This window comes from Melanotaenia boesemani, chromosome 21 (assembly GCF_017639745.1).
Source record: "Melanotaenia boesemani isolate fMelBoe1 chromosome 21, fMelBoe1.pri, whole genome shotgun sequence".
In the NCBI taxonomy this organism is placed as follows: domain Eukaryota; kingdom Metazoa; phylum Chordata; class Actinopteri; order Atheriniformes; family Melanotaeniidae; genus Melanotaenia; species Melanotaenia boesemani.
Window position 1 is genome coordinate 3,173,731 of NC_055702.1, and position 16,370 is coordinate 3,190,100.

Below are 16,370 nucleotides of genomic sequence, written 5' to 3' on the forward strand. Positions count from 1 at the left end.
TGGCCGTATAAAATATGTTTATATGTTACGGGACAATTTGTGCAGTAAAAGTGAAAATCATTGTGTCAGTTTGTCAACCTTCAACTGTACCTGAGCTTCAGAAGATTTTCACACATACAAAACATAAATACAAACAGTAATAACTAAGATATACACACACACACACCTGCAGAACATTTAGAAAGTTTAATGATTTTTTTGCACATAACAAAGGTAAATTTCACACTTGCTTTGATATTTATTTTTGGGTTGGAACATCATGGATTACTGAGTGTTTAGAAATGAATAAGACTGATGATTTAAACTGTTATTCTAGAAACTCTTAGTTTCAGTCTCTTTGTGTAGAGCTGTTTAAGACTGGACATACACGTGCTCTTTAACCTTGTGTTTGCACAGCAACCAGCTCTGTCGCAACATAAAACTGTTCACATGCCTGCCTGTGTGCAACACCTGTTACCAGAGGATTCTACAAGGGGGCAGATTAGAGAACTCGGACTGGATAGCTGATGAATCTGTAGGAGGTGAATGTTACGCTCCATCTAGGGGAAGCTGAGACATAACACGACAATGAGCCATCCTCTTCAGGTCCCGAGAGAGCTAAACCGTTAACAAGCTGGTAGGAGTTAACTAGCTTCAGGGTGCGCCCTGATATACAATGACTTACCTCACTAGTCTAACATAAACAGGGCTGGGCAGATTGATCCAAATATCAATATTATGGATACCAGAGCTAATATCGATATAGATCGATACCAGCGTGATGAAATTTATATTTTTCCTACAGAGTGCTTTAAGGGCAAAAAGCCAAAGAATGTGAGCCAATAGTAGGTTTTACTTTTGTTTAGACAATTTGCACTGTTGACTTAATGTTAACTTATCTGTTAACTTTGTTCTGCTAGTCATAAAAGATGTTTTATTTGACAATAATCTTTATTCTGTGTTAGATTATGATAATAATACTAACAGATAACTAAAGACAAACTCATTAAATTATTGTGAAATTTTCAAGTCAAAAGTATCAGTATTGGTGATACTTGCCCTGGATTTACTTGGTATCGGATCAATACGAAAATCTGCAGTCCTAGGGGGAAAAGGAATGTAAAGAAAATGACGTCCCACCCCAATAAACTCCCAGGAAACCAACATACGTACTGCTGAAACTGCTGTAGTGTGGGCAAGGTGTGGCTGGTTAGGAGGAGAGGGAGCTGAGTGACTCCTTTGCCTTCAGCCCAGGTCTTTATCAGCCAACCCAGCAACCAGAAGTCAATCCCTGAAGACCTGCTGGAAGGACCAATCCTGGCCTGGCACCTGTACAGTTAGATGGTATGTAAGGCCCCTAAAACAAGCACGCCATCTGTTGTCTGAAACCTTCCGTAATTTTATCCGTCTGTTCTTAGATCTTACATCTGGTCAAATTGGTCCTTATGTTTCTGCTACTGGTTAGTTCCACCCTGCAGCTTATGCAGGACGCAACCAATGCAAGTACGTAGCATTACTTTATGAGGACGTGCACAAAAAACGCTTCAAACTCAAATAGGAGGCAGCTGCAGTGTATTTTTGGCATTAATATTAGAATCAGTTTTATTGTAAATTTGAACTCTTATGCACAAAATACATTAGTTAAAATAAAATCAACAAACAGATGGATAAAAACATGTTAACGCTCCAGTTAAACACCGACTCCTCTGCTGCCAGCCATGTGTTACATAAGCTGCTCTTTCAGCTGGGGGTTAATATTTAAACTTGAACCTAATTTATTAAAAGCAAGACAGGATGCAGGGACCTTTGTTCCCACGAATGTTAATTCTTTTATGTTAAATACTTTGTTGTAGTAGAAATGTGTGATTAACTCAATTTAGACCAAACAAAATCAAAACAATCATAAAAATGAACAGAAAGTTCTTGTGATCAGGAAGCAGCATGTCTGATTCAGACTTTAGATCAATATAAAGCAAATGCATCACAACTACACTTAAATATTTTGTATATTACACAAAAACTGCTGGGATAAATCTACCCTGTGTGGGTTTTCATGTGTCTATTTAGACTTCCTCGCTGAGTAAATCTTTTGCCACACACGTCACAATCAAAAGGTTTTTCTCCTTTGTGGGCTCGTATGTGAATGTTAAAATAGTTTTGATGCACAAACTTTTTCCCACATACATCACAAACAAACGGTTTCGGTCCGGTGTGTGTCCTCATGTGTCTGTTCAGGTTTTTCTGTTCTCTAAATTTTTCACCACAAAGGGCGCATACAAACGGTTTCTCCCCCGTATGGATTCTGATGTGAGCCTGAAGTCTGAAGGTACATCTGAACCTCTTACCACATTCGTCACAGCCGAACGGTTTCTCTCCCGTGTGGAGCCGACTGTGTCTCAGCAGACTTCCGTGCCGCGAGAATCTTTTTCCGCAGTTGCTGCAGCCGAACGGCTTCACGCCCGTGTGTCCTCTCATGTGGACCGTGAGATCGGTGTTGCGTCTAAATCTTTTACCACAACAACTGCAAGCGAATGGACGTTCTCCTGTATGGACGGTCATGTGCGCCCTCAGTTGTGACTGCTGGCAAAATCTCTTCCCACAGTGCTCACAGCTGAACAGCTGCTCTCCTGTGTGGACTTTCATGTGTGTTTTGAGGATTTTCTGCTGGCTGAATCTTTTACCACAGTCATGACAAGCGAAGGGCTTCTCTCCTGCGCTAACGTTAACCTGAGAGTGCCACGTCATGTGTTTCTGAAGAGACCGCTTGTAGATAAACTGTTTACCGCAAACAGAGCAGTTTAAAGACTTCTTGGTAGAAGAACTTCCCACATCAGTGTTTACGCCTGAGTCGGGTGCCCTGCTCTCCTTCCAGCCACTGTCACTGTCTTCTGTTTCAGATCCAGAATCTGAAAATTGCTGCTGCAAGTCAACATCATCATCATCATCATCAATACTGACCTCTGTCTCAAAGAAATCTGAAGTCTTCTCATAAGAGTTTGGTTGTAAAAGACTATATGGATCTGGGTTCCTGGTTGGTTCTGGTCCTCCATGGTCCTCTTCATCAGTTTCTGTTTTCATCTGAGTATCGGAGCTGCAGGTTGGAGGTTCTGTCTCTCTGCTGTCCTCAGTTTTAATCCGATGGAGCTGTGAGGACTGAGATTCCTCTTCACCATCTTCTTTCTTCACAGTAACAGTGAATGGAAACCTGCTGATATCATCCTCTTTCTGCCTATGATGTTGCTCTCCCTCCTCACTGGTCCAGAGTCCCCCCTCTTCCTCCTTTAAGTGGAGGGGTTCTGGGTCCAGACTGCAGCTCCATTCAAGGGGAAGTTCTTCTTTAACCACCAACTGCTGTTGGACATCTGCAGGGAACACTGAAACACAAATTCATGTCATGGACAATCACGTCCACATGTATCCCCTCAGCAAAAATGGATTTTGTATAACTGAAAATGGCCTGTGGAAATATCCACATGGAACTTCTGGTGCCGTCTCTGAAATAACACTTCACTTCAATCTAAGATGTCAAGTCCGTCATTTTAAATCGAAGGTCCCCAACCCTGGTCCTCAAGTCCCACTATCCTGCAGCTCTTCGATGTTTCCCTGCTGCAACACACCTGACTGAAATTAAACGGCTCTCTGACAAGTTCTGCACAAGTCTAATGCTATGGAGCCACGGACTGAATCAGGTGTGTTGCAGCAGGGAAACATTTTAAGTCTGTAGGATAGTAGTGGGCCTAAAGGACCAGGGTTAGGACCTCTGTTTTAAATGCTCAATCATGACATTTTCACTCTAAGCACATTAAGTCGATCTCTTTAATTATTACAGAACTTAAACATTAATTATCAAAGTTATGCAGATGATACACAACTTCATGTGTCTCTGTCACCAGATGACTGAAGGCCAATAGACTTACTGTGTCACTGTCTGGAGCAAATAAACACCTGGATGAAGGAGAATTTTCTACAATTAAATGAAGACAAAACTGAGATTATTCTGTTTGGTAGCAAAGAGAAGAGGGTCAGCATTGGTAAACACCTGGAGAATAGGGCTCTTAAAATCACCAACCAAGTTCGTAACCTGGGAGTGTTGATAGACTCAGACCTGACTTTCAGCAGCCACATCAAAGCTTCACTAAGAAGCTTTTTACCAGAAACATCAACAGAATTAAAAGTTTAGTCTCCCAGAAAGACCAAGAGAAACTCATCCATGCATTCATCTCCAGTAGGCTGGATTACTGTAATGGTCTTTTAACAGGACTTCCTAAAAAGAGCATTAAACATCTGCAGCTCATCCAGAACGCTGCTGCTAGAGTTTTAACCAGGACTAAGAGATCTGAACACATCACACCAGTTTTACATCTTTACACTGTTTTCCAGTCAGCCACAGAATAAACTGTAAAACCCTTCTGATTGTTAACATCCCAGAACAATTTAGGCCCAGAATACATCTGTGATATGTTCAGAGAATATAAACCAATCAGAGCTCTTAGATCCAGAGACTCTGGTCAACTAGTCCAGACCAGGGTCCAGACCAGAGTCCAGACCAGAGTCCGGACCAAAGGCCAGACCTGAGTCCGGACCAGATTCCAGACTAAACATGGAGAAGCAGCATTTAGCTGTTATTCTGTAAACAAGTGGAACAAACTGCTCGTGGAGATTAAACTTTCACCAAATGTAGACATTTTTAAATCCAGGTTAAAAACATGTTTTTTTCTCATTCAGCTATGCATGAATTCTGCACAGTAACTTTTTAACTTATCTTTTTAATAATTTTGTCATTTATTATTTAATTGTGACTTTTGCTATTTGTTGCTGCATTTTACTACTTTTTAATGCTTTCTTTGCACCACCTGTAATGCTTTTAATGTTTTATGTAAAGCAATTTGAATTGTTCTGTACATGTGTACAAATGTGCTATGAAAATAAACTTGCATTGTCTTAACTAAAATTCTTTTCATCTCACAGATCAGTGCATTTTTAAGTTCATCACATGGGTGGTTAGTTTTACTAAAGTTGCAGAAAAAAAAACTGTCATTTCTGATATAGTCTTTTTTATGTTGGTACAAAAAATAGTTTTATTAAATGCCATCTAGCAATTAAAAGAGATCTTTTCAGAAAAACTTAAAAATACAGAATGAATATACATACTGTACATTCTTGAAAGATATAATAAATGTTCCGTAGTTTTTTTTGTTTTCAACAACGTATTTTATTCATTAACAAAATCATATATTTTTGGCATGTAAAAATATTTCAGAAAAATGTAAAGGTTTATGTTCCGTTATAACCTAATGTGAATCTTTTCAACATAAGCTAATAGTTAGTTTTCTGTTTGTCCTCCTGCAGGAACTCCACATCAGATCTGTGATTATTCTTACCAGCACTGTGGTTTACAACATCCTGCAGCTGATGATGAACACCAAGGCGTTTACTCTCCAATTTCTTTTCTAAAGTCAGACTATCAGTGTACTTCTGCTGAAGACAATCCACTTCCTTCATGATGTCCTCAATCTGGAAGCTCGTCTAAGATGAACCAGAGCTGCCCAGTATCGGTCAGTGCTGATCTCCTCTGTATGCAGCCTGTAACGTCTCTATCAGAGCAGATCCATGGATGAATTACAGGAGGTGGATACACATTCAGCAGGGCCCCAATCTGTTTTTGACCGATTTATTAACATATTTTTGACCAGGCAGCTTTACGGACACCTTTGCTATCCTTTGCTACCGTGAGGACCGTCGTCATCCGCTTACTCGGGCGTATTCCATTAATATAGTCGTAATACATCTATTTTATAATCCAATTATCCTTATTATTCTTATGTTTCTTCAGCAAACGATCAGTGGAATAACAAAGCACGTAAGAAGTGCAGCACGGTCTATTTACTGTAGCAGGCACAACGGCACGCGAAGACTTCCGGTAATCACTTTCAAAAGAAAGGAAAGGAAGGAAGGAAATTATTATTATACAAGGATTATTAATTGGTGAAAAATACACACCGGGCAGTTTTACTGTGTACAACAGCTTTTCTTTAACTCTTAAATCCCCACTTAAAATAATTTATATGAATTATAAAAGATTTAATTACGTATAAAAGCAGTTATTTAGATATCAGATAGATATTTTTAAATCTGATAAACTGAAACTAAAATATATATTACCAACTTATTTATGATAATATTAACAATAATAATATTTATTCATTTATTATTAATTTATTAATTCATATTTATTACATATTATGAACATAGATAAAAGCAGCTCTGGATCAATTTAGCTCTTTGTCATAACTATTCTGATCCAGGACCAATCTTATCAATATGACCTATTTTCTTCAAAACTATATTTAATTAAACCAGTATTTCTTTTCTTTATAGTTATACATAATGCTAAGTGGAGGTTCATTTGGCAGTTCAGTTTAGCTTTAATACGTTTTATTTTTAGACTAAGCATCTGTTAATGAGCTCATATTTTGTATGCAAAAGAAATAAACTGTTAAAATATATATATATTACAATGCCATTTTAAAGTTAAAACAAGCTCTTTACGGTCAAAGCTGAAAATATAGGGTATTGTCGAGTTTGTGTAAAGTTTGATTGAAAGATTTATTTATATATATATATATATATATATATAATTTACAGCATTTATTTCGAATAATTTCTTTTTAGTTTTAATCGTGTACTTTGAAAGTACACACCGGAAGTAAAACTCGTGTACTTTATTATAGGTTGATTGATCTTGTTTCGCAGTTCTTCCATTTGACCACTAGATGGCAGTAAATATCCATACTTTGTACATTACATTTGTACTGTGATTAAACTCCCGTTTCTCTTTTTAATGACAAAAAAATACCAACTATTAATCTAAAATGTTTTCGCTGGTAATTATAATTTTTTTGATCTGACAAAAAATATAAACTTTTTAAACTCTCCTATCGGGAACCATTGACACCTCCCAAACACCGTCCTTCCTGGTGTGGGTGTGGACACAGATGACTACACAAATAATGGTTGAAAAGCTACACTGCTCTGTGTGTTGAGAAGAGTTTCTTATTGACACGGTTTCATACTCCTCGACTGGTCGCAGATCGTAGCTGGCATGCTGTGTCGGGATGGGAAATCTGTTTGGAAAAAAGAAACAGTCCCGAGTGACAGAACAAGACAAAGCCATCCTGGTAAGTGTCGCAGCTAGCTAGCATTAGCAGGCTAACCAAACTGTAAATATGAGCCGGTGTTCGACACTGCTTTGAAAAATGTACCGATTTAATACATTTACGTGTCAGGATTTCTTTGTCTAAATGTAATACAACATTTTTTTTATTTAATCGCTCTTTAGAGACTTCTGATAAATTCAACCTGATTGTTTATGACAAAATGAAACATAAATCCACCTGTAAGGTGTCAGTCCAGAGCTCACGCTACACCTTGTCCTGCTTTTTAAATGAAAAATAACTCCAGGCTTGTATTTGATGGTGTTGTTTCACCTGCAAAGGCGTCTTGCAGTGGTTTAAAGTGTTTTTGTTTCCTCTTGGCAGCAACTGAAGCAGCAGAGAGATAAACTGAGGCAGTATCAGAAGAAGATCAGCCTGCAGCTGGAGAAGGAGAGACTTCTGGCCAAACAGCTGCTGAAGGACGGCAAGAAAGAGTGAGTGCGAACATCTGTCTCAGTAAAACAAAGAATGTGGAGCATTTTATGGAAATAAAACATAATTATTTGCAGCTCATTTAACTAAAATAGTCTTAAGACTTAATATTTGTACAGCCCTGGGCCAGTGAATGAATGATGGTAAAACAACCTGGATATGAAACTGAAACTAAATATAATTGAATATTCGTTGATTTAAAAAAGCATTTGACACTAAAGACCATGACATGATTTAATAAAAGCTTCACAAATATGGTATCAAAGGGACGGCATGTCAGTAGTAATTATTAATATGAAATCACATGAAATATTTAATCTGTGCTGTAAATTAGGGGTCAGTCCTCCGGCCAAAAAATTTTATTGTATGTTCATTTTATTTTGATTGTTTCCAAACTTTTTAAATATATTTTGTGTGCAGATGACACAATTTTTCTTTAATCCTGGAAGAATATTATGCAGATTTAACATGTGGTTAAAAAGAAGTTGAAAAATGGAAAAGATGGTTAAAAAAAAATAGCTGAATTCAGGGGTAAAAAAAAAAAAAAAAAGAAGATATAAGTAATGAAGACAAATGAACATCCAGCTGACCTAGATGGTGTCGAAATTTCAAGAGTACAGGAAACTAAGTTCTTAGAAGTTCTGATAAATGAAAGTTTGACCTGGAAATCACAAAAAAACGACTGTCTTACACAAAGTTAAAGATTCCTTTAATAACAAGTATTAATGATGTTATAAACTCGCTGATTCAGCCACGTCTGACCCACTGCGCTGAAGTCTGGGGGAGGTTGTAAAACCTACATAAATTCTACTTTTATGTCACAATCTTTATTTAACTTTATTTTATTCTACATTTCTTTGTGTGTGTGTTTTGTATTGTATTAAAATGGGCTGTAAAAAAGATTTTCTCTTTCTGTTTATTTAGATTTTTTTGTTGACTTGACTCAAGAATAAATAAACTAGATGCTTTATTTATTCCACTCAAACCTGATGTCAGTTACATCAACATGATCAAGATGAGGAAAGAATGAGGTTTAAATAGAAAAGATCCGAGTTTGAGCTTTAAGGTGTGGATTTAAACCGACTCCCAACAGGAAGGCCCTCCTCCTGCTGAAGAAGAAGCGCTACCAGGACCAGCTCCTGGACAAGACGGAGAACCAGATCAGCAACCTGGAGCGGATGGTGAGCGACGGCAGGTCTGCAGCAGTAGAAGAAGACGTGACCTTCACTTCTCTCTCTGCTGCTGGTTTCAGGTTCAGGATCTGGAGTTTGCTCAGATTGAGAAGAAAGTCATCGACGGGCTGAAAGTTGGGAATGAATGTCTGAAGAAAATGCATGAGGTAAGGCGGGTTTTTTAGTTTATAGCTGGAGCAGAGAGCAGTGATGGATGGCCGTCTTCTCTCTGCAGGTGATGTCCATTGAAGAGGTGGAGCGGATCATGGATGAAACCCAGGACTCCATCGAGTACCAGAGGGTAAATCCTCCTTTATTATCCACAATAACAGATTGTTTACATAACAGAAGCAGCTGATCCGTTTGTTTATCTTTGTTTACGTTATTCACCGTCCGGCTGCAGCAAATCGATGACATGCTGGCCGGCTCCTTGTCACAAGAGGATGAAGATGCTGTTCTGGCTGAGCTGGAGGCCATCACTCAGGTTAGTCCCGATCAAATCAACCGGCTCTGACGTGGAAACGAGGTTTTGCTCCTCATGCTGGTTCTGATCCGTTCCTCTCAGGGAGACGTTGAGCTTCCAGAGGTTCCTTCGGATGAGCTGCCTGAGGTCCCCGAAGCTGCCGAGGAGAAGCCAGGTTCGTTGTCTCCTTCAGATCTCACCACACCAACAGCTTCCTGTCGTTTGATGACTTCCATAATCTGTCCATGACTCTGACCAATCAGAGCCTTCCCTCTGCGGCTCTGCCAGGGCAGGAGAACCGCACTTGATCTGGGGTTCAAGCAAGTGAGATTTATTCAAAACAAGTGGTGCAGCTCTCATTCCGAGTCATTTTATTAAATTAAAAAACACAAAAACCCCCTAACTTCAGATGAAAACTAGCATGTTTTTGCTACTTCAGCATTTCGCTTTGAGAGAGAAGACTTCAAAACAAGAGCTCTGCGTCACACAGGACTGTCGCAGAAACCTTTTTATTTGATTTTATTTCACTTTCATTTTTTATTTTATTTCATTAAGTTACATTTATTTATTTTTATTTTATTTTGTGTACTTTAAATTGAATCTTATATTTATTTAATTTATTTCAATTAAATTTATTTTTAATTTGAAAGAAACAACTTCTTAAAGTAATGCCTACTTGAATGTGCAAAAAAATAAATAAATAAAAGGCAACAGAAATAGTAAGCATGCTAGCTGGTGCTGGGAGGTCAGAGCCAAGACTGTGCCAGAGTACAAAAAACCCAAAAATGACTATTGCCCATGTTCGGGTTATGAACAGATAAATCCAGATAAATATTGCAGTTCTTAGTTACAGCGAGTTTTTTAAGGTTTTTAAGTTTACGGCTGAAGGGGGAGGAGTCATAGAGTCTGACAGGCAGGAAAGACGTCCAAGTGGAGCTCCTGGTGTCTCAGTCTACATCTGAAAGCGCTCTGACTGACGTCTGAGTGCCATGCAGGGCTGAGAGACATTGTCCCCGATACCGAGGCGCTTCCTCAGCTTCGTCCTGTCGGACACCTCCGCCACAGACTCCAGGTCTACGTCTGGGACAGATCCAGCTCTGCTTATGGACTTGGTGGGTCTGTTAGTGTCGGCTGTCTTCATCTTGCTGCCCGGCACCTACAGCGTAGAAGAAGAGGCTGCATACCACCGAGTGATCAAACATCTGCAGCAGGACCCTGCAGATGCTGAAAGATCTGAGCCTCCTGAGGAAGAACAAGCGACTCTGACCTTCTTGTAGAACATCATTGTTTATTGTCCAAGTGGACACCCGGGTAATCTGCAGGACCTGAAGTCTAAGGGTCGAGAGGAATGGGGACAGGACCGTCCCCTGTGCCCCCCCGTGCTGCTCCAGCGGTGTCGGATGCTGCGGCCGGCCTGTGAGGTGGTTGCGCATCCAGGCTGCGAGTGGAGCTTCCACCTGCATGTCCAACATGCTTCAAGCTTTTAATTTGCTGCTTTTCAGTCACACTTTCTGACCCGTGAAAAACCGTCCAACTGAAGAAAATGTGAGATTATGAGCAGTTTTGTTGGGACTGAAGCTGTACCGATAAACTTACTGTGATTTGTGTTGCAGAGAGGGAGCGTTCCAGGAAGAAGCCGGAGCGAGAGATGCTCGCTGCGTAGCAACGCGCCTGACCTCCCTCACAAAGCAACAAACATTTAGCCTCCAAGGCCTGCCTAAGAGCCGCGGCAGGGCTTCCTTCATCCCACCCGGCGGCGGGTTGTTATCATCTGCTGCGGCTCGGTTCCCGAAGGCCGGACCGGTTCACCGAAGCACCCCTTAGAACCACGAAGACCTGTGAGATCAGATAATTGTGCCTAACCTTTGTTTAATATTACTGCTCAGTGTTTACCATAAAATCATTTTATACGCATACATGCATGTATACTGTGTGTATCTGAGTCAGATTCATCAGTCTTTGTAAATGAAGCACTAACGGGACAGTTCACCCAGCGACTGGTTTGTCTTTTCGTTTTGATCCGTTTGTGGCGTTAACAGCAAACACAGCCGAGTTCTTCATCAGCAGCCTTTATGAGCTCAACCTGCTTCATATCTGCACATTTTTCTTAAAAACAAACACGCATCCGTGTGGCGGCGTATTCTCCCAGTCTGATCCCTTTTCAAGCAGCTTAGCTAATCTAATTTGCTGCTTCCCCTTGTGGATTAGTTCAGTGTCATTGGAGAAAGGGGTAATCATATCGTGTGTGGGCTTACCTCCGACGCCCAGACTACAGTTTGTAATCTCCTCAAGGTGATAACTTGACAGAACCTGGATCTGTACCCGCTACGCTCACCAAGGCGGTAATTATTTAACTGCGCAGAGATTTGCTTGTGTGTGGATCTGCTGCAGGAATGGTGGCCTACATCCATACGGCTTAAGCTTGTGCATCTTGAAGACTCATAGAATTAATATGTGAATCATTTAAGCCTCAAAAACTGATGAGTAAATCTGTCAGTCTCCCTTTTTACAAATAAAGTGTTTTTTATTGTCTGCTTTTTGTCTGGCTTCAGATCGTAAAGCAGAAACGGGACACAAGGTGGCAGCAGGACACAGATGGAGTCGGTTGTTTCTCTCGTTTCATCCCAGCAGACAGAACCAGCTCCTCCTTCCCAGTAACTGGGAAAGAGGATTTCACAACAGACTAATGAATAGACATATAATCAGATAAAAACAGTCACTATTTTTATTAAACAACAAAAGAAAATGAGTTGTTTTCCATTTAATTTGGGTATTTTACGCAAAGATTAGTTTTATTTGTATGAAAAATTAGGCACAATCGATTTAGCTGCAAGAGTCAGGTTAATGATTTACTTTCCTTTCAGGTCATATGGGGACAAAAAAGGTCCCCTTGGCTCCCATTAAAACCAGTTTTTAACCTCTGGAACATAACACAGTTTATACCATGGTCTGGGTGAATACTGGATTCTGATTGGCTGGAGGGTGTCCATTAAAAAGTGATAATGGACACCTCGTCGGGCATTATCCCTGACCTTACATAATCTAACGTCAGGGTTTTATTTCAGAGAAAAATGGTCAAATTATTCGTGACATGATGCCATTTTCCCATTTTAGGCTTGGTCATTTCTTCTATAATTCTACTTCCACTTTCTCTAAATCGCCACAAATTGCTTAATAACGACATTTATTTTGTATATTAACAGTTGTTTAAGCCACAATCAATACTCAAAATCAAACTGATTAATGGAAACACCAGAAATACAAAATCAGGAGAAGTGGAGCCTCCTATAAATTAAAAAAATAATCATTTTCAGCCCTTCATATTAACATGTTGACTCATTTCTTCGTTCGGTCAGACTTTATGTACTTTTCATACAATTTTACATCAAAGTGCAGAAACAACAAAAAGAGAAAAAAGCCAAAAAGTGTCTTTGTTACTCTCACAAACAAACAGAAATCTTCTGTTTTGAGCCACAATGAAGCGCTAAATAAGAAGCGGGTGAATAAAAGAAGAATACATTAAATCAGACTAAATATGAATTTTAAAAAATTTAAACAGTAAAAGTAGGAAAAGATAGTAAATAAAATTTAAACAAATAAGAACAAAATACATAAAAGTTTTTAAAAGCATAAAATACAACTAAAAATAAAATAAACAAATTTAAATACTTAAGTGGCATAAAAAGGTGGGTTTTTATTTTGGTTTTAAAAAGCTTGATGTTTCCTGCCGTCCTCGAGTCTTCAGGTGGTTCCACAATTTATTTCATACTTTATTTGATGGGACAGTGTAGCTAACTGGCTCATTTTATCCGTAGTCAAAGTTCTCTCCTCGTAGGTTTTTATTATATTTATTATTATTTATAATTAATGTAACACCCCAAAACTCTCCACATCCATGCATTGACGTCTCGAGAGAATCTTAGATTAATAAAAAGCAGGAAAATAATTGTTTCCATCCATTTTTCCGGCCTGAAATAGCTGAACGTTCTTTGCTGGGCTACTTGGGTCCACCTCAGCGTCCTCGTTGTGAATGGAGTGGATCCACTCTGAGGCTCACTCTGGATGTGTGTGGGAGTGGGCGGCTCACAGACAGAAACCTGAATGTCAGATGAATCACAGACGTGGATTTAAAGCCAAAAGAAAGAGCCTGAGAGGACGTTGTGAGTAGGCCGAATACGAAGGGCAGAGCAGGCGCTGCTGAATAGATGCTTCAGGTGTGGAGGAGTGTGTTTATGTGTGTTTACACGTGTGTGTGTGTGTGTGTGGTCTGCCCACCTAATCTGTTGCCTACCTCATTACACCTCCGCTGTAGCATGACTATACAAACATACTGAATCTAGATCCTAAATCACAGATCCATCTCAGGATAAGTGAATCTGGTTTATTTCCTTGATTTGAGGTGCAGCATCCCCGTTCAACCCCGCCCTCCCTCTGCTCCAGGGAAGGTGCTAAATGCTCCTCTTTCCACCCTGCCTTCATGTGGGAGGATTCCTCTTCATTTGCAACGATTACAAGATACCAAAAAAAACAGCAGGAAAAGGAAAAGTTGTGCTTTTATGTGCTAAACTGTCTCTTTTTTTTGTGGCAGCTAATTTAAAATAAAACAGGACAAAGAAAACAAAACAAAAAGGAGCAGGTATATATTTGGTTATGATGACTCTGTGGGTAAATGCCATGTAAGACATGCTAATAATAATAGTAATATATATATATATGTATATGTATATGATAATCATACCAATCTAAATCTAAAAGAATTAGATCAAATTAAAAATAATTGAATTGTGCTAATTGTGCTGCAGTGGCTTCAGGGATAGCATGCTAGCTGTTTCCCTTTGGTTTCCAGTCCTGATGCTAAGCTAGGCCACCGACCACGCAGCTGTGACTTCATATTAAGTCTACAAACATGAACTTTATCACAACTAAAGTGGTTGAAAGGTAGAAAGTACAGCAGAAGTTTTAAAAGCAAACAGGGATACTTGTTTCCTCACTGAGGAGGATCCTGCCGCTTTAATCGCAGCTGAAAACATTTAAGTTTTATCAGTTTTTATGAGTTTGTTCAGCATAACTTTGTCTCATCTGGTGGTTTTATGACCTTCATCTTCCTCATGAAACGTAAACAGACAAATATCATCATCCATGTGAGCAGCTGGTGACATGATGATGTATAAATCTGCTTTATGATCAGAAACATGGTGGTGCTGATAGAACAACTAGAAGGACGTTAAATGTTATGTTCAGTTGTACTTTGGCATCTGAGATTTACTAAGTAAAAGTCTTTTTATGCCAAAGATTTGTTAGAATTTGATTGTCAGTTCTTGGGGGACTAGTCAGGTTTCAGGGGCGGCCCATCCCCGCCTCGGCCACCCTTCTGGCCCTTGAACTCTCTGTACATGGTTAAACGGTATAACTTGTAGGATCTGAAAACAAAAACACTGATTCAGGGTCATTTCACAAATATTCAGCATGGACTGTGCAACTAATACATTTTGAAAATGGTGACAAATGTACATGATGCACATTTTCTGGGGTCAGAGCTCTACAAACGTGGACAGAAGATTCATTTATCATCATTTTTAGCGGCAGCTGTTTGGGGCAGCTCTGAAGTCTGGCTCAAGCCGTGACTTAAATCTGATTCAAGCTCCATGTTTAAGACTTTAACTTCTTATTTTGGGTAGTGAATATATTTTCAAGTCAAGTCAAGCCTTGTTTCACAGCTTTGGCGCCTTGAGTTTTAAGTCTAGTCTTTATTTTCAGCGGATTTCTGACTCAGGTCTGCAGCTCTGTGGGAGATGATGAAGATCAGTCTTCTGCTCTCAGCATATTTTATGATGTGCAGCTGAATCTTTTCAACATCAAATCTTTGGCCAAAGTCAAAAGTCTTGATTCCTGAAAGCAGATCTTTAATCTTTTAATGTGTTTTATTGCTGTTAAAGCATTAAAATCCTCATTTTTGTGACTTTCAACCAAACCAGTTTCAGGGTAATCACTAATGAATTTATTAGTTTATCTGTATACATTTAATTCTTACGACGGGTTGACGGGAAAGTTCCTGTTTGTGCCATCTGAGACCAAACATGCCTGATTGATTTTTACTGTTTTTTACTCTGGACTCAATCAGATGTGGCAATCAAAACATGATAAGTCTGTTTCTTCCTGTTGTTCCAGTTTATTGTCCTGGCTTCCCAGCAGCTTTGAAATAAATTTCAGCTCACCAAAGGAAAAATTAAAAAGCCGCCACCATCCTCGTTCATACTGGGACTCTTTTTTTCCATGAGTGTCCATTCAGAGGCCTTTGGATCGTGATGAAATGAAATGTGTGGGATTTCCCTGGCCCACCACACACAGCTTTGAAGCCAGAATAAGAAAGAAGTGTGGCTTCGTCCCACTCATACCAACCAGATCCCACTCAGCCAAGAGCCACACAAATAGAGCAGGCATGTGAGTAAGCTCTTTACTAAAAGTTGTGTTAAAAAAGCAACACCTCCCTGCTGCACCGCCTGTCTGGTGGGGTATGACTCCATCCATCACACCCAAAATAGGAATCAAGCCCACAATCCTCTTTGTTAATGACAGGTGAGCTGCGGGAATAACAAGTGACAGACATCTTGAACGTTACAGTGACCACATCACACTGAGCCGACGTGAAGCGGCTGTGTGTGCTCATCCATGCTCAGTCAGGTCTTCTGAATGGTTGTAGCAGAGGAGGCGTGGGCTGTGTGTGATGGTGGAGCTGGCTTCTTCTTTAAATGCTATGCTGCATTTTTGGACTCGATGTAAATCAGAGATAGCAGCATTGCCACTTAACAGCTGGTGATAAGGATCATATGTAGCAGAAGAAACTCCAGTCTGTTCCTTTTACTCCAGGTTTGTCTACCAACAGCAAAACGACACTGACTGGCAGAAAATAGTGTTTTTTACAGCAAAAACTGCATGGTGTGCAGTATGTCCTTAAACTTGTATGTCCTGGACTTTCAGTTGATCCATCTACTGGAGGCCGAAGCCTCATTAGAAATGGTCTCAATTGAAGGTGGGTTGTCAAGAAGCCATTCTTGATGATGGGAAACAGGGAGAAAAGGCTGAGGTAAATCACATGAGACAAGAACTGGA

The 16,370-nt window shown here is 39.7% G+C and overlaps 2 protein-coding genes across 2 annotated transcripts; one reads left to right on the forward strand and one right to left on the reverse strand.

Annotated features, from left to right (window-relative positions):
* Positions 1-625: 625 nt before the first annotated feature.
* Positions 626-5,930, reverse strand: LOC121632956 (zinc finger protein OZF-like). Its single transcript, XM_041974794.1, has 2 exons — positions 5,361-5,930; positions 626-3,353 (listed from the first exon to the last, which is right to left on the reverse strand). The coding sequence occupies exons 1-2, from the start codon at positions 5,479-5,481 to the stop codon at positions 2,014-2,016; spliced, it is 1,461 nt and encodes a 486-aa protein (XP_041830728.1). The 5' UTR covers positions 5,482-5,930; the 3' UTR covers positions 626-2,013.
* Positions 5,931-6,868: 938 nt separating this feature from the next.
* Positions 6,869-11,792, forward strand: chmp6b (charged multivesicular body protein 6b). The gene is made up of 8 exons (XM_041974810.1): positions 6,869-7,157; positions 7,518-7,627; positions 8,719-8,806; positions 8,878-8,964; positions 9,033-9,098; positions 9,201-9,281; positions 9,363-9,435; positions 10,874-11,792. The coding sequence occupies exons 1-8, from the start codon at positions 7,095-7,097 to the stop codon at positions 10,921-10,923; spliced, it is 618 nt and encodes a 205-aa protein (XP_041830744.1). The 5' UTR covers positions 6,869-7,094; the 3' UTR covers positions 10,924-11,792.
* The last annotated feature ends 4,578 nt before the right edge of the window (positions 11,793-16,370 follow it).